At 39.0% G+C, this 27626-nt stretch overlaps 1 protein-coding gene and 1 long non-coding RNA gene across 24 annotated transcripts in view; one reads left to right on the plus strand and one right to left on the minus strand.

Annotated features, from left to right (window-relative positions):
* HECTD1 (HECT domain E3 ubiquitin protein ligase 1) overlaps positions 1 to 11874 on the minus strand; it is an 83060-nt gene extending 71186 nt beyond the window's left edge. For 12 of the 21 annotated variants that reach the window (XM_048223430.2, XM_048223342.2, XM_048223371.2 and 9 more), the window contains exons 1-2: positions 11771 to 11862; positions 10178 to 10338 (exon numbers count right to left, since the gene is read on the minus strand). In XM_048223430.2, the coding sequence (XP_048079387.1) occupies positions 10178 to 10317 (140 nt within the window). In that variant the 5' untranslated portion in view covers positions 10318 to 10338; positions 11771 to 11862. Of the gene's footprint in view, positions 1 to 10177; positions 10451 to 11770 lie in introns of all 21 variants that reach the window. The other 9 variants (XM_048223398.2, XM_048223251.2, XM_048223017.2 and 6 more) reach the window with 2 other exon arrangements.
* A 368-nt stretch (positions 11875 to 12242) lies between these two features.
* Positions 12243 to 27626, plus strand: part of LOC130542574 (uncharacterized) — a 67516-nt gene continuing 52132 nt past the window's right edge. For 2 of the 3 annotated variants that reach the window (XR_008957228.1, XR_008957227.1), the window contains exons 1-2: positions 12243 to 12730; positions 17575 to 17644. This is a non-coding gene — a long non-coding RNA (uncharacterized LOC130542574). The remainder of the gene's footprint in view (positions 12731 to 17574; positions 17645 to 27626) is intronic. The other variant, XR_008957229.1, reaches the window with a different exon arrangement.

A 27626-nucleotide genomic window follows, 5' to 3' on the forward strand; every position in this document is an offset into this window, starting at 1 on the left:
CAAGGCTCACAGAGTTAAGCCTCATTACTAAACCCTGAGTGACACTTGCACAGGGCAGCAGAGATGGCATGAACATCTAAGGTGCTGGAGAGAAGTGGGAACTAAGAAAAGGAGCCCCTACGGTCAAAAGAGCATGAGAAGAATCCTGTTATCTTCTCTTTTTCTCTCACTACTTTCACCTTAAGGGCAGTTTAGTCTAGTCTAGTCCAAGCACAAGGGGTGAGAAGAGGAGAGGGGAGGTGGGTGGGAAGAAGTCTAGCTATAACATCAAGAAAGCCCCAGTTTTCTAGCTACAATACTAGTAAAAAGGGCTCCAGGTAGCCAAAAGATACAGGGGAAATCTCCGAAAAGAAAGAGCAAAAAAAGGATCCCAAAACAAGTCCTAAACTCGCCTACCAAACTGCACTGTGGAGGACAGAGCTGAAAAACAGCAGCAAAAACTTTGACAACTGAACTATGATATAATTCATCACCCAAGTCCCAGATTACGCTCTGAATAACACATATACAGAACAGACCCAAATACCATGACAAAAGCTATGAAATCACTAACATTGGAACCACCACCCACAGAGGGTAAGGCAGAACTTGCGATCTAAATCTATTGCATTTGAGAGTCATCTATGTTGCTGCAGCAATAGACTACATTTAAGAAGCTGGACTCAAAATACTACACAATGTATATGAGATTCTACTTACACAACATTCTGGTAAAGTCAAAACAATAGCATCAGAGAGCAGGCCACTCACTAGTTGTCAAGCACTGGAGTTGGGGAAGGATTTAACTTCAAAGAGAAAGCTCTAGGGAATGTTTTGGGATGATGGAACTGTGCTGAATTTCAATTGTGGTGGTGATTACATGACCCTGCATCTGTCAAAACTCAGAACTTTCCTGTGTGTAATTTAAATAAATTTAAGAAAAAAATGAGTATCATGCATATCATAATCACTGCCCTCCCTGAATAGTGCTAAAAGTATACATCCATGGCACAAAAGTTTATTTATAATTGAAGAGGTTTTCAAACTTTAAAATTTGCTAGATTTATCTCTTACATTATGGGCAGAAATTATTTTTATATAATTAAACCTAGTACCATACTATAACAACAATTTATAGACCTAAAAATAGCTTAATTAGGAAATATTAAGATTACCCCATCTATATGGAACCACCAGACCAGTCAACCACACAAATGAGATAAAGAAGAAACTTCAGATGAATACAAATTTAAGCAATGGTTTCCAAAATACTATCTGCAATGACATCAGAATGTTTCCATGATGAAAGCAGAGATAAATAACTTAAAACAAGAATGCGGCACCTGGGTGGCTCTGTCGGTTGAGCATCTGTCTTTGGCTCAGGTCATGATCCCGGAGTCCTGGATAGAGCCCTACATTGGGCGCCCTGCTCAGCAAGGAACCTACTTCTTCCTTCCCTCTGCCCCTGCTCATGCTCTCTCTCGCTCTCTCTCAAATAAATAAAAACTTAAAACAGGGGCGCCTGGGTAGCGCAGTCGTTAAGCGTCTGCCTTCAGCTCAGGGCGTGATCCCGGTGTTCCTGGATCGAGTCCCACATCGGGCTCCTCCGCTGGGAGCCTGCTTCTTCCTCTCCCACTCCTCTGCTGTATTCCCTCTCTCGCTGGCTCTCTCTATGTCACATAAATAAATAAAATCTTTAAAAAAATAAAAATAAAAAATAAATAAAAACTTAAAACAAACAAACAAAAAAACGAGATAAAAAAATTCTCATGAGGTTCCAAGAGAAATAATTTCCTTGGGAACTGTAATAGTTTTTATACTATAACTACTGTATCCTTTTTCTAGACTGTATCACTTGGACTTGGACCAACATTTTTGAAGATTTAAAATATAAAATTAAACTTTATAAATAAATAAAGGAAGTTATAGTGGCAATATTTTACTGAATATGGTCTGTAAATTGGGCATTTTCTTTATTAAAGAACTAAAACAAAATTTTAACTGTAGAAGTCTAATAAATTTGGTTTCATAAAGATACATCTTTTGATCCATTCCACCTTTTATTTTTGTCCCTGCTCCCAGCCTTGACTCTCTCTGTATTGCTTAACTAAAAATAACTCCTGGCAGAGCAGTTGAAAATTATGGCCTTCCCTCTCAAAGAAAAAGGAGTAAAATTCTAATATGTAGACTTGCTTTTCCCCAATTAAAACACACACACAAATCCAACTGCAATTCATTCAACAAATATCTACTGAATAAATAGTACTTTTTTATGCCAAGTACTATGCTAGGTATTGGAGGGTAGGATACAAAGATGAATAAGACAGTCTTGGCGCTAAGGAACTCAAAGGCCTAATGACACAGTCAACAAGTATGCAAAGTATACATTATTTATAGCTACAAAGAAGAGTGGGTTTTTGTTTTTTTTTTTTTTTTGTATTTTAAGGTGACAGACACTTTGGTGAATTTAACAAAAGCTCACTGAAGATCATTGTCTATGAACCTCCTTACAGAGAATGGTTCTCATCTTCTAGCACTTCTTTCTGCTGTCCACTGAAAAGAAGTACATAACAGCTGATTTCTGTAAACAGAAATTACTTATTTAACTTCTTAGGATTATATGTATTTGAAATAATGAACATTCCTTATTCAAGGAAGGATCAGCTGTAGGGTTAATTAAAAAAAGTAATTTCACTTCCCTATTACTCTGTCATGGGGTAGAAGAAAACAGAAGTTAATATGGAAAAAATAGGTACATAAATGCAGGGGGGTAGGGAAAATATATACTGATTCTGTCACTGTTTGTACTACAGAGAAGAAGACAATGCTCCTCCTCTTACATGCTCCCCAACCAATTTCATGACTCCAGAAATACTTTCTTTAGGCATTTTAGGCATAAATGAAAAGCAAGCACAATATAAATAACTTCTTCAGTTTGTTCAATATTTGGTTATTAGCTATTATATGCCAGGCACTATGCTTAGCAACAGAAAAACAAAAGCAGGGGCGCCTGGGTGGCTCAGTTGGTAAAGTGGCTGCCTTCGGCTCAGGTCATGATCCCAGGGTCCCCGGGATGGAGCCCCAAATGCAAGGGCTCCCTGCTCAGCAGGGAGTCTGCTTCTCCCTCAGTACCCCCCCACCACTCATGCTCGCTCACGCTTGCTCACGCTCTCTCCTCTCTCTCAAATAAATAAATAAAATCTTTTTTTTAAAAAGACAAAGGGTGGGGCGCCTGGGTGGCACAGCGGTTAAGCGTCTGCCTTCCGCTCAGGGCATGATCCCGGCGTTATGGGATCGAGCCCCACATCAGGCTCCTCTGCTATGAGGCTGCTTCTTCCTCTCCCACTCCCCCTGCTTGTGTTCTCTCTCTCGCTGGCTGTCTCTCTGTCAAATAAATAAATAAAATCTTTAAAAAAAAAAAAAAAAGACAAAGGGAAAAAGAAAAACAAAAGTAGTAGTAATATGTAGCTAGTAGTACTGTGAGAACACAGGAGAAGTCTTTGAAGGCATCTGACTCTTATCCATTAGGTAAAGACCCAAAGATTTTGTAAAATAGAGTGGTACGGTCAAATAATTATTTTAAGACTATTTATACCTCAATAAAGCTGGGGGGGGGGAAGACCATGAAAAATATTTTAAGATATGACTCTAGTTATTGTTAGCTTGGAGACAGAGATATCTGTTATGAAGCTACTAGCAAATTATAAGCATAATTATTTCCCCATACCAATCCAAGATGCTATCATTCTTTTCAATCTCCTATTTCAAGGAGAAAAGAGGTCATCAGACAGAAATCCCTCAAACTTTTAACCATCAAACCTAAAACATCTACATCTAATCTCTCCATCTTCCCTGTTTTACAAAGAACACACTACCTAAAATAAAACCCATCTCTCTACCAGCAGATCAGAGCTTTGCTCCTAAACATAAGATTTTCTGACCACAGCTTCAGCATTATCTGGTAGCATAACAGGAATGCAGACTATCAGGCAGCACACCAGACCCACTGAATCATAATCGGCAGCTTAACAAGGTCCTCAGTTGATTTACATCATGCACACTGAAGTTTAAAAAGCACTGGTCTTAACAGAAGCCAATTTTCTCCCAGTTTCTCAGAATCCTAAACACTATGGATATTCTCTCTCCTATCTTTTTGACCTTTGAACGACAAAATCCCATACCCCCATTCCAATCTAACTTCTTGGAAAAGTTTTCCACACTACCTGGCTCTATTTCTTCATATCCTACTGACTCCTGGACCCATTCAAATCTGTCCCTCACCACCACTCCACTCAGCTCTCATCAAGATCAATGTCCTTGAGAATGTAGCTAAATCCAAAGGACACTTTCAGTCTTCACCCTACTTGACCCCTCACCACAATTCAACACAATCGTTCTTTCTCTTTCTGAATCACTTTCTTCCTGTGTTGACATGTACACTAATGAATCAAAAGCAATGGTGGATGAAGCAGCCACCATTTCAGCGTGAATCAAGGCAGGGGCAATGAACTGTACTACTAGCAGCTGTATTCTTCACGGCCAAGCTCTGACATGGGGGGCCGGGGGGAGGCAGTTTCACTACGAATAACCTTGATGAAGGAAAAAAAATTATTAATTTTACTAAATCGCAACCCTTGAAATCCCATCCTTTTAATAAACTACTTCAGGCAATGGGAAGTAAGTATAAAGCATGTCCGCCTCCTGAAGAATGACAGTGTGTCAAGGGAAAGTACTTGTGTAACTGTTGGAGAGCTGAACTAGACCTTTTTTTCATGTAACACCATTTTTACTCGAAAGAACTTCAGACAAACTGTGATTATTCAGACTTGGAAATCTGACAAACATTTTCTCAAAAGTTAACGAAGTAAGCCTTCTACTTCAAGGAAAACAACTGATGGTACTTATTGCCAATGATAACATTAAAGCTTTCAAGCAAAAATGACAATTCTGGAAAACTTGTATCTGCCACCATGAGCTAGACAGCTTCCTAATATTGAAACTTTCCTGATGAGCTCAGTATTCATATTAAACAAATGTGAGTTTGTTTGTAGAATGACATATGTCAACATTTGGATTATCTGTATAGCTGGGTAAATCCATAACCAGTGCACAATTTTACAAGCTTGAGCATGGGTTAATAGAAAATCCACTCAAAGTACAAGAGAGACCAATAAATTTTATGTAACAGAGTACCAAAAGCTCATTGATATGATTCAGAATCCACATTATAACTAACCCTTAAGAAACTATCACTTGTCCAGTTTTGGTACAGTATCAAAGAATATCCATAATTATGTTAAAAATTACAACATTCCTCCCTTTTCCAAAGACATTTGCGGAGGATGATTTTTTTCATATATTTCTATCAAAACATAATCCAGCAGGCTGAATGCAGAGGCAGATATGAGAATCCAGCCAAATCCAAACTCATGATCTCAGCCCCTCAAAACTCTTCCAGTGTTCTCTCTCACTGAGTGGCATCATCATCCATTGTAACCTGAGTAATCCATGATACCTTTCTCACTCTCTCATATCCCATCATTCAACTTCTGACTATTTTACTTCCTAAATCTATCTCTATCCACTTCTTTCTACTTCTATTACTATAAACCTCTCTCTGGACCATAATCTACCAAGTCTAGAAGAATTTGTTCTTTCTGTCCTCTCTACCCATCTATTCTATTCCAAAAGAGCAGGTAATGTTTTTGAAAGACAAATGTAATCCCATCAGTCATTCTTTTGCAGTATTTCACTGCCTTTGCATTTCTCTCAAGGTAAAACCAAAAGCTTCACTTAACATATATATAAGACTCCATCCCATCTAGCCCCAACCTCCTACGCAGCACTCCAGCAAACTTTCCTTGTCCCAGTCACACTAGTTTTCTCCAAGGTCCTCAATCATGCCATACTTACCCCATTTCAAATTCTTCACACATTGCCTCCTCTTTGAACACCATTCTACCTCCTCTTCATACTTCACCCCATAAACTCTTACTCATCCTTCATATCTCTAAGAAAAACCACTTCTTCGAAGAAGGCCACTCGGACTACCCCTACCCTGCCAGGTCATGTCCCTTCTATATACCGTCACAGCACCCTAATCTTCATTGCACTTATCACAGTTTATAACCAAAATTTTATTTCTATAATTATTTAATATCTGCCTTCTCTTTTAGACTACTAGGCACAGTAAAAAAGAGAGACTGTATCTGTTTTGGTCACCACCCTATCTCTAACACCTGACATAAAGTAGGAACGCAATTTAAATGGTTAGGGGAACCTGAGTGGCTCACTTGGTTAAGTCTCTGACTTTGGCTCAGGTTGTGATCTCAGGGTCCTGGGATTGAGCCTCGAGTAGGGCTCAGCGCTCAGTGGGGAGTCTGTTTCTCCTTCTCCCTCTGCCCCTTCCCCTACTTGGGTTCTCTCTCTTTCTCTCTCAAACAAATACTATCTTCAAAATCTTTAAAAGGTTAAAGCCTTGTCACTACTGTAGGTTTTTTACCTTTTATTCTAAATATACGGAGAGACTTTTTACTGTACATCCTTTTATGCCCTCATAATTAATTAAAATGACTATTTATTTTTAAAAAGAGCCTTTAGGCACCTGGGTGGTTCAGTCAGTCAAGCATCCGACTCTTGATTTCTGCTCAGATCATGATCACAGGGTTGTGAGATCGAGACCCATGCTGGGCATGGAGTCTGCTTAAGATTCTCTCTCCCTCTGCCCCTAACCCGCTTCCTCTCTTGAAAAGAAAAAAGGGAAAAAGAAAAAAAAAAGAGCCTTCTAGTACCTAAAAGTACTATTCCTAGGGCACCTAGGCAGCTCAGCTGATTAAGCATCTGCCTTTGGCTCAGGTCATGATTCCGGGGTCCTGGGATCATGCCCTCAGTGAGGCGCCTTGCTTCTTCTCCCTCTGCCTCTGCCTCTCTCTGTGTCTCTCATGAATGAATAAATAAAATCTTTAAAAAAAATAAATAAATAAAATAAAAGTACCATCCCTAATATCCCATTTTCTAGATCTTAGATTCTACCCAGAAAATATAACTTTTAATCATATTATCTGAAGAGATAGGAGGCAGGATCTACAAGCGCCCAGGATTTACCTATTTATAGTAACATGTACAATAATCACCTGTTTTAACGTGAATGCAAACTCATTTGTAACTCATTAAATTTAACTCTTATTAAATTTATAACATATTAAATTTAACTCACTAACATATCACAAATGAAAACGAAAACTCACCTTGAACTTGAATTTTATTTTCTAGAGCATTACCCTGTAAGTTCAGGCATTAATACGAAGCTTCACAGAATATGTACATTTCTTAACTTCAAAAAGACTGTCAAAACTTGCTAAAAAATGGAGAGCCACAAATAATACTAAATTAAAGGAAAAGACTTAACTATTATGTGAAAAGCACTATGCTAGGGATTTCACATGTTATCCCTTTTAATCTTCACAAAAACCTGAACCCAAATCTATGCCATCCCAAAGGCCATTAATCTACCACACCACCTGCCTTTCCTGACTAAAGAGACATATAATTATTAATACAAGCTAATAAGGCAAAAACATATGTGAACATATAGACATCTTTTGCTGTATTCAATATAAATAAAGACTGTTTGCTAGTATCTTAATGAAATCAAGTTGGTACAGGAAATTTTCACCAATATTCAAAATATGCACATCATCTTGCTTTTCCCCTACCCTGTTCATTGACTCTTGCAAAGAATTTAAAAAGACTCTCCAAAAACAGTAAGTTTCACAAAATAAAGTCCCAAAATAAAAATTGAAATTAGAAATATAATAGTATTAGTGGGTAACCCACTTTACCCAAAACACTTTTCACATACATTCTTTCCTTTAATCCTTCCAAGGAGCTACTGCTATTCTACAGAGAAAGAAACTATACTAAGGTTCTCAAAGACTAAATTAGATGTAGCAGACCAAGAACCCAAGAATCTGAACCCAGGTCTCTAATGCCACAGCCCATTCTTTCCACCTCACCATGCTGCCTCTCCGGTTTAAAGGAATCAAAACAATTCTTGTGACAAGAAAATGTGACTACAGAACAAAAAGAGCAAACTAAATGTCTTTTAAAAAATTGTCACAAATTTAGTCCAACATCCATTTTTTGATAGACACATTACTGGTATGCTACATGAAACGGGTAATCATTCCAATTTGAAATAGGCTTATTATCTTAGTAAATACAAAATATAAGTCACATCTGACTTTAATTTCATCTTTCATAAAATTATATCAAATATAAATAAGCCTAGAAGGGAAAATGGAAAGAACGGTTGTGTTAGGATGGTAGGATTTTATATAGGGATGTTTCCTATTTTTAAAATTTCCTTTAAAATTGTCTTAATATGGTAACATCTTTTTAAATGCCATTATAAATAACTCTACTATATATTAGTACTTAATAAAAATACAAAGCAATCATTAATTTGATTGGCAAGTATAACATTTTATTTTTAAAAGATTTTATTTATTTGAGAGAGAAAGAGAGAGAGACACAAAGATAGCCACAGAGAGCACAAGTGAGCACGAACTGGGAAGAAAGAAAGGAACCCGATGCAGGACTCAATCCCAGGATCCTAGGATCATGATTTGAGCTGAAGGCAGACACTTAACCAACTGAGCCACCCAGGCGCCCCAGCAAGTATAACTTTTTAAAGTTATAATACAGAATATAGAATATGTAATATATAATATAATAAAGACCGTCTAAAACTAGTTGACATGAATGGGCCATTAAGAAATTGTGATTTGGGGTGGGGAAATGGGTGAACTGCGTGATGATTCACGAAATTCTACCCTTGAAACTAAATACTATACTACATGTTAACTAATTTGAATTCAAATAAAATCTTGAAAGAACACAAAAATAAAATCTTGAAAGAAAACAAAAATAAAAAAATTGTGATTTTTGAAACTGTTTATAAAGCTTTTTACCCTAAGATTTTTATTGTCTTAATGGGATTTACAATTAAGAATTTTTAACTTTATTAATTCATCTTCATTAATTATTCATTAAAAAATAAAGACAATTAAAAATACTTTGTCAATTTAGCGGCACCTGGGTGGCTCAGTCAGTTAAATGCTTTAGTGCTGCCTTTGGCTCAGGTCATGATCCCTGGGTCCTGGGACTGGATCAAGCCCCGCAACGATTTCCCTGCTCAGCAAGGAGTCTGCTTCTCCCTCTGCTTCACCCCTACCACCACCCACTCATGCTCACATGCACACACTCTGTCTCTCTAATAAATAAATCTTAAAGAAAAAAATACTTTGTCAGTTTTGTAATAACAGCCTTTATTGCCACCTCAAAGAAATTAAGATAATTGTACAAAGTTTTAAGTCAACATCTCAAACATTTTCTAATTACCTCAAAATGGCATTAAACCAAATATAGAAAATCTGAGTTTTCATTTACTTACTACCAGAATTTAAATTATAAATAAGAAATATAAAATAAACAGTAAAAACCAAATGTGTTCAGCATTAGGAAGAATGGTTCATCTAACTGGGTAAGTATCACATAAGAGGAAAAACAGCATTAACAGCCCATCTAGTAATGAATTCTTTTACATTTTCACACAAATTCTACATTAAAACCTCTGAATAAAATTGTTTAAACTCCAATTTTCAAAATCTGTTTCTACTCTCCCAAAAATATGGTGTATGAGTAACATCCAATTTATACCCTCCACACTGAAATTTACAAAGCGATCATTTGATTTAAGGAAAGTACATTGTCGTAGGAATTAATACTAATGAAAAAAGGAGCAGTTGGAAACTGTGTTCATCATCTTCTATATTTTCATGTTTATTTCAAGTTAATTTCTCGGTACAGAAACAGATAACTTTAAAGAAGTATTTGTATTTTCCCAGTTCATACTTTGAAAATGAATCAAGCAAGCTATGGGTTAAAGTAAGTATTCCCTAATTCCTATTCATTCAACAAACATATATTGGTGTCATCACAATTATCATTACAGGAATTACTTCACCTACCAACGTTTATTTCTCAGAAAAGTGCAAATGTAGAACTGCAGAAACTTTTAAAAAGATAATTTTAAAACTCACTAGAGAAAAGTCCACACAAACTAAAGTCAGCAAATGGTTGAAAACAGATGTCACCACAGCAACCCCAAAAGATGATGATGAAGGGATGTACTTACGTTTCAAAACAACGATCCACGTTGTCAGACATCAAAAGCAGCATGCATAGCTGTTCAAGGGCTATTAGTTGCATGTCCCTTTCATCTCCCTGTCCCATCTGTAGCCATTCCAGCAATGTATCAGGATCCACATCTGCCATGGTTTTTTAAAAGCCTCTTTGCTTAAATTAAAAAAGTAAAAGGAAAAAGTCCTTTAAATATCCAGGACTGATCAGCTTGGGTTTAAAAAATTTTCTTTTACATCAGCTAGAACCAAATGTTCCTGATGTCCTCCTAGGAATTAGAAAAGACTCATAAGTATGTTTGAGAGAGTACTTTAATGCAGTTTTTCAACTTTATTCCTCCTGTTTAACGTTCATATGTCATACTGAATAAAAAGCAGTTTTGCGCTAGAGTATAAGCTGATTAGGCTGCTACTTAACTGGAAACCAGAGCTGTCTTTGTCAAACACAGTCAAACGAACTTTAGATCCCACTATTGCTATTACCAACGTCTGTGCCAAAAGGCAAAGAACACCTTACTAAAGGTTCTTTTTTTTTTCCCCAACAAACTTCTTCCCCCCTCCTCCACCCAAAACTGATCTTCAGATAAGTGTTAGATTCAGTATTTTGAGGAGATTCTAAGCACTGTGTCCAATCCCCCTCCAAATTAAGTTTCTGCTTTAAAATGATCTCCAATTCCACAAATTCTGCTCACTTCCTAATTTACTTACTGCTTCTTAAGACGTCCACATATAAACAATAATTAGATACAAGTTGTATCTATGAATAAAGGCGTGGTTAAGAATTCTGGCAGTCTTGGCAACTCTTAAAAGTTTAAAAAGAAATGCTAAAAGTAAATGCAATGGACTAACATCTTACGGATCCGAATACGGGCCAATCTATGGCCCTCTTTCCCATCCCCACAGAATGGGGCAGTTGGTTAAAAAAATAATATAAAATAGAGAAGCAGCCCCAAGAGGCAAGTCATTACAAAAGTCCGGAGGCGCCCTGACGGAAGGATCCCAGGTAACCTAGCTGCAGGTGTGTGAATCCAGCCACGGGTCCCGGTGGGCACCCAACGGCGGCGACCAGCAGGGATGACCCAACACTCCGGGCCCAGTCGAGTCCTGCTCCGGGAGGCGCAGGCACCGCGCTCTGGTTTCTTGGCACCAAACCCTGCCTAAGTTAGCTACCTGTGTCTAGGAGGGGGAAGTTCGGGGGGAGAGGCAACAAGCCTCAGTGCCCAAAACAGGCCGCCCGGCCGAGCAGGGCGGCGGGTCTCTCGGGAGCGGCGCCCGGAACTTCGAGGCTCGGGGGGACGTCCCTGGCCCGACCAGGAGGCGAACCCTTCTCAAGGGCAAGGGGGGCCCGCCTTGGGCTCCGGCTCGGCCAAACCAGGCTCGGGCTCGAGCAAGCCGGGCCCCGCCGCGGGCAGGGCCGGGGGAGGGGAACAAAGGGGCTAAGCGGGTTAGTCCGCAGCAGCCCGGCCGACCTCACCCGGAGCCGGGGTCTCGCTCCCCGCACGCCGCCGGGCATCCCGGATCCCGGCCCCCAGGCCTGGCCCTTCCGACCACCTAAGGCGCTTGCGCCTCCCGTTCCCTCAAGCTCTTACCCCGGCTTGTCGTCCCAAACCGCTCCGGTCCAGCTCCAAGCAGGCCGCGGGCAGAGCCAGGCCCGGCCGCGGCTCTCGAGTTACCAGGAAGCCGCAGGCCGCGCAGGTCGAGCCGGGCAAGCGGCACAGGAAAAGCCGCGCCTCGTCCCTCCCCTTCCTCCGCGGGGACCTGGTGACAGGGAAGCGAGAGGTTCCCCCGACCGGCGGCAGCCAGCGCACGTCCGGTCCCCGGCACGCGGCTCCTCAGGCCCGCAGCTCACAGGCCCGCGCGGTGCTGCCAGCGGCGGCGGGGGGTGGCCGCGTCCATCGCGATCCCGGAGGGGGAAGGGAGGAGGGTCGGGCGAGAGCGGGGCGGGGAAGCTGCGTAGGGCAGCCGAGCTCGGCGGAGGCGGAGCAAAGAGACGCTCGCGGCAGCGACCCCACCGGCCGCCAGGTGGGGCGCTGCGGAGACCGGTCGGCCGGCGGCGCAGTAGCCCCAACCTGGGGCGCCAGGCTACGCGTGGCCGCCGCCGCTAACCGGACGCTCTGGCCCTGCGGGCCTCGGACTCCCTTGTCAGCTGTCGCTTTTCTGCCGTACGCCCGCTCCCAGCACCCCCGCACACTGGTGCACGCACGCTCAGCCTGTTTTGCACCGTGCCTACACACTTAGCGTGCTCCTGCTGTTAGGCCCCCACGCTACACGTCATAGCTGCGGCCAACCTGTCCTTGCCGAGCCCCCGACCCGTACTCCGCCGCGAGCTCCCCTTTTCCCCGCGGGGCAGCCCGACTCGCGCACGGAAGTGCGTCGCGGGAGGAAAAGCACCTCCCTGGGGTCTTAGGAGGCAAACCTCCCGCAGTGCACCAGAAGGAAAACCTTTCACCACAACCCTGGGAAGTAATTATTTTCGAGCATTGTCTCCATTGCACTGAAGAGAGAACTGAGGCTCCAAAAAGCGTAGATTCAGGCCCAGCGGCGTCGCGGTAAGCAGCACCGCTGAGAGTGTGCTTTTGACTCTTTTTCCTGTGGGTTGTGGTCTCAAGTATATCTGTGGTTATTCCCTTCAAACGTTTTGTGTTTCACACGCTTTGAAAATAAAATAGGCCTGCTTATATGACCCACTTGGAGATTTTTAGGATGTAGTTAATTGGAAATGTGAATATAATTTCTTTTAAATAAAGAAATGAATCCCTCGGTTTGTGAGATAAGTAAACCCATACCTCAGACACTCTCACTGTACTCTCCCCTTTTCATCTTTTGTAACAAAAATGAATATTACATAATTGTATTTGAGTTGTGTTCCTTTAAGCAATCTGCATACGCTTGAAGAACCAGTATTTTGGAAATTACTGATCTGCACTTCAAATATATATATAGGCACATATTCCACTGTAACAGGTCATGGTCCCTAGGTCTCCTGTTAACAGTTCAAATCAAGAGAAAAGGGTAGAGGATTCTATCTTCTCACAACTAGAACACATGACAATAATTGGGAGCTATGACTGACGTGGAGCTGCCAATAAAATCTTCCAGGACGAAGGTCTTTCTGGACTTTGAATAATGGGTGGAATATGGACAGTGCAAGGGAGGGGGGAGAACACAAGCAAAGCCTGACACTGTCCGACAAAGGAAAGAGGAACGGTGCCCCAAGCAAAAAACCTACATTAAGCAGTGAAGGGGAGAGAAGGTGGGGACTAAAGTAAGCAGGGCCTTGAATGCCAGCTGCAGAATTTAGGCTTAAATAAGTAACAAGTTTTGGATTAGAACACCGACTAGAAAAACTGATAGAATGGCTAAAAGGAGCTACGTAGACAAGACAACTAGCTGGGAGGTTGCTGAAATCCTCTAATAGTGGAGGAAGGAAGGGCCTGGTTATTGGCAATAAGAATGGAGAAGAGTTAAACCTAACAATTATTTTTTTAAAAAGATATATCAGAATTTAAAAACTTCAATTCTTTTTTATTCTTTTTTTTTTAAGATGTTTTATTTAAGATAGAGCGAGGGTGAGCGAGAGAGCAAGAGCAGGGGGAACAGCAGGCAGAGGGAGATGCAGATTCCCCGCTGAGCAGGGAGCTCCAAACTCAATTCCAGGACCCTGGGATCTTGACCTGAGCTGAAGGCAGATGCTTAACCAACTGAGACACGCAGGCGCCCCAACAATTCTTTTTTTTTTTTTTAACCTGCAGAGAGAACTTGGAAGCTAGGAAAATGATAATGCTATTAACAGAAAACAGAAAAGTTAGAAGAGACTATACTTGTATAATTTTTTAAGGCATATTTTCCTTATTCCCTCACCATCTTTATTCACATCACCCCACATATACCCCAAAATGAATGACTGTAGTATGTTTTAAAGAAACCTTATCCAACAAGTGCTATGACTTTTATTGTTATTATTACATTATTTTTAATTGAAATATGAAATCCCAGAGCAAGAGCATTCAAGTAAAAGAATAAAGCCCTGACGAAAACAGAAGATCTTGTGAAGGCAACTGACCATACCTGAATATATGTCCCAAGGAACCACGATATGTTTACATGTTAATATTTCACCTCCATGTCAAAATATAAGAATAAGGGCCATTGGGTGGCACCTGGGTGGCTCAGTCAGTTAAGTGCCTGACTTCACCACAGGTGATTTCGGGGTCCTGGGATCGAGTCTCACATAGGGGATGCTGCTAGGCAGGGAGTCTGCTTAAGGATTTTCTCTCTCCCTCTCCCTTTCCTTTCCCCTCCCCCAGCTCATGCTCGCGCTCTCTCTCTCTCTCTCTCTCTCAAATAAATAAATCTTCAAAAAAAAAAAAAAAGGAGGAGGAGGAGAAGCAGGAGGAGGGGGAGGGGAAGGGGGAGGAGGGGGGAGGAGGAGGGGGGAGGAGGGAGGAGGAGGAGGAGGAGGAGAAGAAGAGCCACTGGGAATTGCTATGTACCAGACACAGTATAAGGCATAGTGAGTCACAGACTTCATCTTTGATAAGCTGTATAAAAGTCTATGAGAGGTAGATGAGAACGCACTTTCCTTGTCTTCCTCCATGATAATACTTATCACGTAATATTGTCAACTACACTGAGAACATCAAGGAGATAATGGCAGGTCAGAAGGCTTCAAAAACGATGTGTGAACTAGATCTCAAATGTTCAGTTGGAGCTGGCCAGACATTAGGAAGACCATGTTGAGAGGCACAGAAGTGTGAAAAGGACTCCCTTTTGGGAAACAAGGAAGAGGTCACCATTTGGGCATAGGCCCCATTTTTATGAAGTATCTTCAAAATATATACAGTTAACTGGGATTGATTCGCAGGTTCAGAAAGGAAGATATCATTCAAATTTAAACTCTTATCCCACTGATGGACATTACTCTGAATTAATTTTTAAAATAATCTTATTATGAATAACACAGTTATATGGCATTACGTTTTTTATGTATTAAAAGCATCATTAGATGTAAACATTTCAAATATACTTAAAAAAATGTCTGTTTGGGCATTTCTTCAACTTTTAACTGGAAATGGGAGTATCCCTGGCTTCTCTCAACTTCTGAGAAGCTGTAACTATGAAAGAGTGTGTCCATTTTGGAACAGGAGAAAATGAAATTTGGCTGGAACCTACGGTAGAGTTAGTGGCTGGAAGAGAACATTGAGGTTAATTGGAATTAGTTTGCTAAAGGTCTTGAACACCATGCTAAGGAGTCTGAAGTTTGTTCTTTGGGCAGTGGGGAGCCTTTGGACATTGTAAATAAAGGAACACTGTGATATGATGCAGGTTTTAGGATTATTAGCCATCTTCAAGTTAAAAGTGATTTCTATAAGGGTGCCTGGCTGGCTCAGTCAGTAGAGCATGTAACTTTTGATATTAGGGTTGTGAGTTCAAGCCCCATGTTGGACATAGAGCTTACTTTAAAAAATTAAAAAACCATAAAATTGATTTCTGTAAAGCTTTACAGTTCACAAAAGACTTTAACAAAAATTATTTAATCCTCCTATATTATTTAATATACATGAAAAATGATTGGGTGGCTCAGATGGATAAGTGTCCGTTTTCCACTCAGGTCATGATCCCAGGGTCCTGGGATCGAGCACTGCATCAGGCTCCCTGCTGAGCTTCTCCCTCTCCCTGTACTGCTCCCTCTGCTTCTGCTCTCTCACTCTCTCTGTCAAATAAATAAATAAATAAAATTAAATCTTAAAAAAAAAAATCTTAAAATAAAAAAATAAAATCTTAAAATAAAGAAAGAAAGAAAAATGATATAACTGTATTAGCATAATCATTACCTTTATTTTACATAAGAGAAAAAACTCAAGAGAAGTTAGGTGACTTGCTCCTGGTCTCACAGCTAGTAAAGGACAGGTCTAGTTCTCAAACCTAGTCCTTCAACTCTTTGGCTCTTAGAGTCTGAAGGACTATTCAAGATAACGTGGGGTGCCTGACTAGCTCAGTAGTGGGAGCATGCAACTCTTGATCTCCGGGTTGTGAGTTCAAGCCCCACATTGGGTGTAGAGATTATGTAAATAAATAAATTAAAAAAAAAAAAAAAAGACAACCTATTCTTCCTTCCTGCATGCTGAAAACAACAACAACAAAAAAAAAAAACCCACAATGTGTCCATCTGTCTGTGCCATCCCTGACTTGTTATCCAGATTCTTCTATAATATTTCCAGTGTTGGGAAATTATTACTTCATGAGGCAATACATTTTACTTTTATCTACCAGCTTCAATTATTAAAAGGTGGTATAGTAAAAAGGCTAAACAGATGAGAGTTGGCTGAGCAATGTGTGAAAACCAGTTCCCATTTTACTAGCTTGGTGAGCTTGGCAAATTATTTAATCCTTCCAGACTTCAGTTTCTTCATATGTAAAATTGGATAACCACAGCTACCTAATCAGATGAATGTTAGAAGAATTGAAGGAGATTATTCATGCAAAGAACCTAAACCCATGGTTCCCAACCTTAGCTGCACATTAGATTCACTTGGGGAACTTTTTTTTAATAGACTATTTTTTTAGAGCCGTTTTAGGTACAGCAGAATTGAGCAGAAAGTACAGTTTGCCTATACCTCCTGCATATACTTCCTTACTATCAACATCCCCTACCAGGGGTGCCTGGATGACTCAGTCAGTTAAGCATCTGTCTTTGGCTCAGGCCTTGATCCTAGGGTCCTGGAATCAGCCACACATCGGGCTCCTACTCACCAGAGAGCCTGCTTCTCCCTCTCCCACTCCCCCTGCTTGTGCTCTCTCTCTCTCTGACAAATAAATAAATAAATAAAATCTTAAAAAAAAAAAAAATCCCCACCAGAGTGGTATATTTGTTACAATTAATGAATTGCATTGACATATCACTATCACTCAAAGCCCATGGTTTACATTAGGATTCACTCTTGGTGCTGCACATTCCATAGGTTTTGGCAAATTAACTGTATCACAACACATTTTCATCCTTATAGTATCATACAGAATAGTTTCACTGCCCTAAAAATCACCTGTATTCCATCTATTCATCTCTCCCTCCCCTGTAGCCCTAGTCACCACAAATTTTATTTACTGTGTTCATAGTTTTGCCTTTTCCAAAATGTTATATTGTTGGAATCATACAGTATGTAGCCTTTTTGGATTGGCTTCTTCCACTTGGTAATATGCATTTAAAGTTCTTCCATATCTTTTCATGGTTTAGTAGCTCATTTTTTTAGCACTGAATAATATTCTATTGTCCGGATGTACCACTTAATCCATCCACCTACTGAAGAACATCTTGGATGCTTCCAAATTTTGGCAATAGGAATAAAGCTGCTATAAACATCTAAGTGTAGTTTTTTTCTTTTTTCATGTGCAGGTTTTTATGTGGACATAAGCTTTCAACTCATTTGGATAAATACCAAGGAGCATGATTTCTGGATTATATTGTAAGATATGTTTAGTTGTTTTTTGTTTTTTAAGATTTTATTTATATGAGAGAGAGGGAGCAAGATCACAGGCTGGGGAGGGCCAGTGGGAGAGGGAAAGGATGAGGGTCACGCAGACTCCCCACTGGAGCCCAACTTGGGGCTGATCCCAGGACCCCAAGATCATGACCAGAGCCGAAGTCAAGGGTGTAACTGACTGAGCCACCCAGGTGCCCCAGAATATGTTTAGTTTTTGTATTGAATATTGGAAACAGTTTACATGTTCTGTCAATAGCAAAGTGAACAAATCTGCACATCTTCATCTAATCTGCGCAGATGTTAAAAATAAAAAAAAAAGACTGATTTATGGGGCACCTAGCTTGTTCAGTTAGTAGAGCATGCAACTCTTGAACTTGGGGTTGTGAGTTCAAGTCCCACGTTGGGCATAGAGCTTTCATTAAAAAAGAAGGAGGAGAAGGCAGAAACTGACTTAGAAAAATGATAATTTTTTTCTTTCTTTCTTTCTTTCTTTTTTTTTTTTTTTTTTTAGTGAGAGAGAGTGCTGGTGGGAGGGGCAGAGGGAGAGGGAGAGAAAGAATCCCAAGCAGGCTCCAATCCCAGTGTGCCAGATATGGGCGTCGGTCTTACAACCCTAAAATCATGACCTGAGCTGACATCAAGAGTCAGACGCTTAACTGACTGAGCCACCAAGGAGCTCCTTTTTTCTTTTTCTTTCTTTCTTTTTTTTTAAATGGGAAATATTTTAAACTTAGAATAGCAAGTTGCAGAGTCACAAACACATTAAGATCCCATTATATTTTATTTGTTTGTCCCTGGTAATTTAAGTTTTACATTTTAACTCCAATATAGTTAACATACAGTGTTATATTAGTTTCAGGTGTGACTCAGTAATTCTATACATTGGGGCACCTGGGTGGCTCAGTCGGTTAAGCATCTGACTCTTGGTTTTGCCTCAGGACTTGGTCTAGGGGTCATGAGATCGAGCTGCAACCCAGGCTCTGTCTCAGAGCAGAATCTGGGATTCTGTTTCTCCCTCTCCTTCTGCCCCTCCCCTCCAAAATAAATAAATAAATCTTAAAAAAAAAAATGAGAATCTTTCTTGGTTTCTCTCTCTTTTTCTTTGCTCATTTGTTTTGTTTCTTAAATTCCATATGAGTGAAATCATATGGTATTTGTCTTTCTCTGATTTATTTCATGTAGCATTGTTATACTCTAGCTCCATCCATGTTGTTGCAAATAGCAAGATTTCATCCTTTTCTATAACTGAATAACATCCATTCAATATGTATACCCGCAAACAAGGAATCATGGAACACTACATCAAAAGCTAATGATGTACTGTATGGTGACTAACATATCATTATAAAAAATTTTTTTTAAATATGTATACCATCTCTTCTTTATCCATTCATCTATCGATGGACACTTGAGCTGCTTCCATAATTTGGTTATTGTAAATAATGCTGCAATAAACAAAGGGTCCATATCTCCTTTAGGATTAGTGTTTTTGTATTCTTTGGGTAAACACCCAGTAGTGTGATTACTGGATTGTTGGGTAGTTCTATTTTGAATTTTTTGAGGAACTCCATACTGTTTTGCACAGAGGATGCACGAGTTTGCATTCCCACCAACAGTGCACGAGGGTTCATTTTCTCCACATTTTTTTTTTTTTAATTTTTTATTTACTGGGTGCCTGGGTGGCTCAGTGGTTACTCGTCTGCCTTCAGCTCAGGTCATGATCCCAGAGTCCTGGGATAGAGTCTGCATTGGGCTCCTTGCACAGTAGGGAGCCGGCCTCCCTCTCCCTGCTTGTGCATGTGCTCTCTCCTCTCTCTCTGACAAATAAATAAAATCTAAAAAATAAAAAAAAAAGTAATAAAGGAGAGTAATTTCTTTCTATATCCCTTTTCAGTGTTTGAATTTTTTTACAATAGTTTTTGCAATTAAGAAATTTCTTTAATGCATACAGATGGTAGAAAAATTGGAAAATTCTGACAGAATAAAAAGAAAAAATAATCACCTACTACCTTGAGATTATTATCATTAACATTTTGATAACATTTCTATGCCCTTTTTTGTAGACATAAACATATATAAAATCATATGTATTACAAGTTATGACCATATATTTTTTTTAAAGTAGGCTCAACACCCAGTATGGAGCCCAACATGAGGCTTAAACTCACAACCCTGAGACTGAGACCTGTGCTGAGATCAAGAGTTGGCCACTTAACCAACTGAGCCACCTAGGTGCCCCACAAATTGTGGTCATATTAAATGCTATAAAGTTAATAGGACATTAAACCAGTCTGGTATTTGTATAAGCCTTTTTCTTGGACTACTTACATTACCAAAGTCCAAAATTCATCTACCCATCAGTATCCAAACTCCTGTGTGATTGAAAGAGTTTTTTTTTATCCCTTTTATCAGCTAACTAAAGAAGTCTGAGGGCTAGACTTTATTACCAAGCCTGGAAAAATAGCTACTTTTCTTCAGCCATGAGGATTAAAACTCTGCTCTCAGAGATCAGAGTGTCTGTGATAGCAGAGTTAAAGAGGTGAGCAGTTATTCAAGTAAATATGCTTAGGAGAAAAATCCATTTAGGTCATTCAAAACCAAAATTATCTTTTACTTCCCTGGAGGTCATTTGCCATACATTATCTGAATCCTTGTCTAGAAGACCTAAAAAGGTAAATCAGAATTTAATATAAACTTGGAGCCCATGGAATATTGTTTGACTTATTAGGCAAATGCCAATGGCTTGAGAACACCTGCAGACTATATATATGTACTATTAATGTGGGAATCTGGATATGCTAAGATAGCTAGAGATTAAGGCAGGGAGTTTGTTGACCAAGGAAATGAACCACCAAGTTTTCAAGGAAATGTTATCTATACTAGTTTTTCTTTGACAATCATCATGACTATATGATTTCAAAGTTTTTTATTATTCAGTTTCTTTAGGTTTATATTCAATTTCCTAATGTGTATATCATATGAAATATATAATATATTTTATAACCACTATCTAATATTGGAACATTTCCATCACCCTAAAAAAGGAAACGCGATACCTATTAGTGGTTATTACTATTACATTCACTCCAAGACCTGGTACTTGGAAACCATTAATCTACTCTGTATCTCTACAGACTTGCCTATTCTGGATATTTCATATAAATAGTATTATACAATATGTAGCCTTTTATATCTGGCTTCTTTCATTCAGATTTATGCATTCAGGGTTCTTCCAAATTGCATGTTTATCAGAACTTCCATTCCTTTTTATGGCTGAGTAATATTCCATTGCATGAATATACCACATTTTTTCTATCCATAAGTTCATGGACATTTGGCTATTTCCAGTTTTTGGCTATTATAAATAATGCTTCTATGAACATTCATGTACAATATTTGGGTAGATATACATGTTTTCAATTCTCGGGTATATACCTAGGAATGGAAGCTATATTGTTTAGCTATATTGTTTAGCTTTGGGAGGAACTGCCAGATGTTTTCCAAAGCAGCAGTACATTTTACATCCCCACCAACAGTGTATGAGGGTTCTACACCTCTTATTATCTGTCTTTTTTTTTTTTTTTAACATTTTGGAAAAATATTTTATTTTTTTATTTGACAGAGAGAGAGCACAAGCAGGGGGAACAGCAGGCTGAGGGAGAGGGAGAAGTGGGCTCCTCCCTCAGCAGGGAGCCCAGTGTGGGCATTGATCCCAGGACTCCGGGATCATGACCTGAGCTGAAGGCAGATGCTTAACTGACTGAGCCACCCAGATGTCCCTAGGGAGATTTAATTTTATCTACATTTCCTTCTGCCTCTGTTTCCCACATCAATGTTGAGCACCTTTTGTGTGCTTATTGGCTGTTCATATATCTCCTTTGGAGAAATGTCTATCAAAATCCTTTACCCATTTTTAAATTGGGTTATTTGTCTTTTCATTTGAGTTGTAAGGGTTCTTTGTATATTGTGGATAAAAGTTTCTTGTCAGATAAATAATTTGCAAATATTTTCTCCCATTCCATGGGTTGTCTTTTCACTTTCTTTATGGTGTCCTTTGAAGCACAAAATTTTTAAGTTTTTATGAAGTCCAATTTATTTCTTATTTTGTTGCAGGTACTTTCAGTACCTAAGAAACCATTGCCTAATCCAAGATCATGAAGATTTACATTTATGTTTTCTTCTAAGAGTTTTATAGTTTAAGGCCTTACATTAAGGTTTATGATCCATTTTGAGTTAATTTTTTATATGTTGTGAGGTACAAATCCAACTTTATTTTTTATTTATTTATTTTTTTTGGCTACATGGCTATCCAGTTTCCTCAGCACCATTTTTGGAAAGACTGTTCTTTGCCCATGAATTTCTTGGCACCTTTGTTGAAAATCAACTGACTGTAAATATAAAGGTTTATCTGGACTTTCAATTATGTTTCATTGATCTCAATTTCTATCCTTACTCCAATACCACCCTGGCTTGATTACTTACAGTAGCTTTGCAGTGTGCTTTGAAATCAGGAAGTGTGAATCCTCCAACTTTGTTCTTTTTCAAGATCATTTTGGCTATTCTAGTTTCCTTGCATTTCCATATGAATTTAAGATCAGGTTGTCAATTGCAAAAACAAATGCAAAACAACAACAACAACAACAACAACAACAAAACCAGCTCTGATTTTGATAGGGATTGCACTGAGTAATTACATCAATTTGGCCACTATTGCCATTTTAATAATAAGTCTTCCAATTTATAAACATGGGATATCTTTCCATTTATTTACTTCTTTAATCTGTCAATGATATTTTGTAGCTTTCAGTATACAAGTTGTGTGCTTTTTTTGTTAAATCATGGAGACTTTCCATGTGTATGTGAGAATAATGTGCATTCTGTTTTTGTTAGGTGAATGTCTGGTAGGTAGGTCTAATTGGTTTAGTGTTCAAGTCTTCTGTTTCCTTGCTGATCATCTGTCTGGTTGTTCTAATCATTCTTGAAAGTAGAATAATGAAATCTTTATTATGGTTGAATTGTCTATTTCTCCGTTATTACTTTTTACTTCATGTATTTCAAGGCTCTGTTTTTAGGCGCATATGTATTTATAGTTATGTCTTCATGACCGATTAACCCTTTTATCATTATAATGTATATATTTTTTGGCTCTAATAATGATTTTTGTCTTAAAATCTATTTTCTCTGATATTAGTATAACCACTTTAGCTCTCTTTGGGGTACTGTTTGTATATTTTTCCTTTCTTTTCCTCTCAGGTTATTTGTGGCTTTGAATTCACAGTTTGTTTTTTGTAGACAGCATAAAGCTGGCTCATTTTTTTTTTTCATCCATTCTGAACATCTCTGCCTTTTAATTGGAACATTTAGTCCATTTTAATTTAGTCCATTTAGTCCATGATAATTAATGTAATTATCAATAACATAGTTTTTACACTTGGCATTTTGCTATTTATTTTCTGTGTGTCTTAGGTCTGTTTTTAGGTCTCTCAGGTCTCTATTTAGGTCTCTTAGGTCTCTATTTCTTCATTATTGCTTTCTTTGGTGGTACTTATTTTCTGGCATGCTGTCTTAATTCCTTTGTTGTTTCTTTTACTAAATGTTTTTGAGCTCTCTTCTTACTAGTTGTTCTAGGGATTACAATTAGCATCTTAAAAATAATCAAGCTTGGATTAATATCAAATTAATTGAGTAGTATACAAAAAGTTACTCCAATATAGCTTTATTTTCTACTCCTCTTTGTGCTATTTATTGACACACAAATTGCATCTTTATATGTTGTATGCCCATCAACTCAGTTGTTAATCATAGCTTTATGCACTTGACTCTTAAATCAGAAGTGAAAATAAAAGAGTTACAAACACAAGTACATTTATTCTATCTTTTATGTTTACCTATGTATTTACCTTTACCAATGCTCTGAACACTATATACTGGCTTATTTTAGGCTATTATTAAAACTCAAAATATTCAATTTGCATCTGCTATTACCCTTGGATATCTTCCCCTTTCAATAGTTTTTTACACTGTAATTACCTATAGTATGTGATCTAGTGAAAGACTGAGTTTTAAATCAACATCTACTAATGGCTTTTTGCTCATTGACTGATTTTGCAATCGGGATTAAACCAATTAGTCACTATCTAGGCTTCAATTTCCTGAACTCACAAATGGAGAGGATAGCATCCAGCAGTATTTGACTGGTAATTTACAATGTATCCACTCTTTGGGCACCTTACTGGCTCAGTCAGTAGAGCATGATACTCTTGATCTCAGGGTTATGAGTTCAAGCCCCACACTGAGCAGGGACCCTACTTAAAAAAAATAAATAAATAGAGGCACTTGGATGGCTCCGTTGGTTAAGCATTTGCCTTTGGCTCGGGTCCTGATTTCAGGGTCCTGGGAGCGAGCCTTGCATCAAGTCCCACATTGGGCTCTCTGCTTGGTGGGGAGTCTGCTTCTCCCTCTCACTGTCCTCTGTGCTCTATCAAATAAATAATAAAAATATATTAAAAAATGGGACAGCTGGTTGGCTCAGTCAGTTAAGCATCTGCCTTCAGCTCAGGTCATAAATCCAGTGTCCTGGGACTGAGCCCCACATGGGGCTCCCTGCTCAGCTGGGAGCTTGCTTCTCCCTCTCCCTCCATCCCTCCCACACTTGTGCTCTCGTTCTCTCAAATAAATAAAATATAAAAAAAAAAATTCTTCAAGGATGCCTGGGTGGCTCACCAGTTAAATGTTTGACTCCTGTTTTTGGCTCAGGTCATGATCTCATGAGTTGTGTGATTGAGCCCCCTGAAGATTCTCTCCCTCTGCCCCTCCCCCAACTTGTGTTTGCTCTTTCTTTCTAAAATAAATACATAAATCTTTAAAAATAAAAAAAAATAACAACATAAAAAACTCTTCAACTTGCAAATTGCTTTCTAGTTGTATTTCTATGAAGAAAATATAACTAAAAGAATGATCTCATGAACACTCTCAACAATATCATAAATACCCATTCCTTAGGTAAACTTATTTTAAAAATCTAGTCATAGCTCACAATAGTTCAAAACCTTTGGGACACAGCAAAAGCTGTTCTTAGAGGGAAGTTTATAGCAATAAACTTGAGGCTTACCTCAAGGAGCAAGAAAAATCTTAAGTAGGGGTGCCTGGGTAGCGCAGTCCTTAAAGCATCTGCCTTCAGCTCAGGGCGTGATCCTGGCGTTTGGGGATCGAGTCCCACATCGGGCTCCTCCGCTGGGAGCGTGCTTCTTCCTCTCCCACTCCCCCTGCTGTGTTCCCTCTCTTGCTGGCTGTCTCTCTGTCACATAAATAAATAAAATCTTAAAAAAAAAAAAAATCTTAAGTAAACAACCTAATCTTACACCTAAAGGAACTAGAAAAAGAACACGCAAAACCTAAAATCAACAGAAGGAAGGGAATAATAAAGATTAGAGCAGAAATAAATGATATAAACTAAAGAAACAATAGAACAGATCAATAAAAATCTAGTCATAGGCTACCATAGGGATCAGGAACACCTGAATCAGGGGCGCCTGGGTGGCTCAGTTGTTAAGCATCTGTCTTTGGCTCAGGGCCTGATCCCAGGGTCCTGGGATCGAGCCCCACATTGGGCTCCCTGCTCCACTGGGAGCCTGCTTCTTCCTCTCCCACTCCCCCTGCTTGTGTTCCCTCTCTCATTGGCTCTCATTGGCTCTCTCTCTGTCAAATAAACAAATAAAATCTTAAAAAAAAAAAAAAAAAAAAAAGGAATACCTGAATCACAGCTATTTGAAGTCTGAAAAAAAAAAAAAAAAAAGGAATGTTGTATTAGTCTCCTATTTCCTTAGGTGTGAGGTCTATTCTTCCCATCATTTTTGTTTTGTTTTGTTTTGTTTTGTTTTGTTTTGTTTTTAGGAAGAAAACAATCATATTCACCTTGGAAGTGATTTTTTTTTTTTTAAGATTTTATTTATCAGAGAGAGAGAGTGCACACAAGCAGGGGGAGCAGCAGGCAGAAGGAGAAGCAGGCTTCCTGCTAAGCCAGGAGCCCGATGTGGGACTCAGCCCAGGACCCTGGGATCATGACCTGAGCTGAAGGCAGATGCTTAACTGACTGAGCCACCCAGGCATCCCTGAAGCGATTTTGAACAGCCCAGGCATTAGTTTTAAAGGGCTAGAATTACCATCATTTATAGTATGCAATCCAATGACCCATAAAATCTATTTTGGCCATTTTCCATAGCCCCATTAAAAAAATGATGACTGTGGTAAAATGAGGTTGAAAATAATTCCTGTTACCAAAGGGCCAAAGGTGAGATTCTTCATTGTAAACATTTAATTTAAGGATTGAATTTTAGCAGAGAGAGATAAGAACAATAAGGTAATGGTTGGTGATTCATTAAACAGAAGGTGAGTTTCGGCCTTTTGCTCCTGTTGGAAACAAGTCCTTCCGAAGTTGGAAATACTTTCCATACCCAGGTGTTGTTGGTTGATGAGGTTCTGACCATGGTAATTCCTAAATATTAATGAAAGAGCAGGTTAAAGTAGATGATCTGGTAATTTTGTACTGGTATGACTTAGACCTATTATACAAAGCTACTCTAAGGAATTTACTTTGCCCTTCTCAATCTTGAAGAAATGTGGTTAGACTGACTGGAGTGTAATCTTGCTAACCATTGCGTGACTTACCATATGATTCTAATTTATCATAGGGTGACTAGTCTTTGCCTTACTTTCTTACACTACTTAAAAACACACTCAATTTAAATTAAAAAAAACTTAAAATAATATATATATATATACATATATATATATATATATCTTCTTTCACACTTAAAAGAAGCTGTAGGTGGATATTCTTGTTTTCTTTAGCTAAAGAACCCTGTGTCCTTTCATTAGTGGTCTGGAATCTTATTAGCAAACAAAATTTGCACGTGGCTTTTATATTAGCATTACTCTCACACTGTGTACACAGGGGAGATGGAAGACTCTAAAAATAACTAATCTAGCTTCAGAAAATGGACCAAACTATATATGCTACATATTCCAACAGACTTAACAATCTGGGCAAGAGAATATTTATTCTAGGAACAAATTAGAATTGAAATCCTTATTCTCCTCTTGTTTAGGGCTTTCTTTTCCCTTAACCTGGGCATGGCTGCAGGGTTTTGTAAGAGGCAGCTTGCTGTCTCAATAAGCAAAACATAGAATCTTCTTTTCATAGTGGTTTCTGCAGTCAAACACATTTTGTATTGTAAAACTGATGAAATTATAACAGAATTTTTAATAATAGGACAATTCCTTTCCCCCCTTGACCTATTTTAGTCACTGAAACAAGGTTCTTGTCCAGAGATGTGCTTATTTCTTATGGAGGGATTAATGCAAATATATTTAGAGTGTTATTGATTTGTTTGCTCGTTTCAGTTTTTAAATTCTAAATCAAGAGTAAGTTTATTTGTAGCTATAATGCGTAAGTGGGCAGCTTTTCATTTCTTTCAGAAATAAAGCAGAAAGTGACTAATATCCTCATCTGCTTCTGAATTCTTACTCATAGGCTCCCCGCCCCCCTTCTCTCATGTTACACAACATGAAGGAGCCTGGAACATAATGTCAGCGTCTTTCTAAAGGCACTGGGTGATGTTTGCACACTTAAGCTGCTGGCACTGACAGGGCAACTGGAGTCAAATGTAAACCACGCTGTTTATCATTCCCAGTCAAATATGTTGTGTAATGGGTAGCAATGGGCACTGTGTGAAAGGTTGCCTAATAAGCCGCCCCAGCATTAGGATTAGTCAGCTTCTTGCTGTGAGGTGTGTGTGACCAAGATACTAGAGGTCGTTGGTGATGGAAAGGCAGGCTGGCCAATGACAGGAACCAAAAGGAGGGGAAACTCAATTCTTGGCAGACAATTGAATCTTAGCAGAAGGCATTTGTTCTCTGAGGTGCAGAAGCTCAGAGGCTCCTGAGAAACATCTGAGGGAAAGAT

This window comes from Ursus arctos, unplaced genomic scaffold (genome assembly GCF_023065955.2).
Source record: "Ursus arctos isolate Adak ecotype North America unplaced genomic scaffold, UrsArc2.0 scaffold_37, whole genome shotgun sequence".
NCBI lineage: Eukaryota > Metazoa > Chordata > Mammalia > Carnivora > Ursidae > Ursus > Ursus arctos.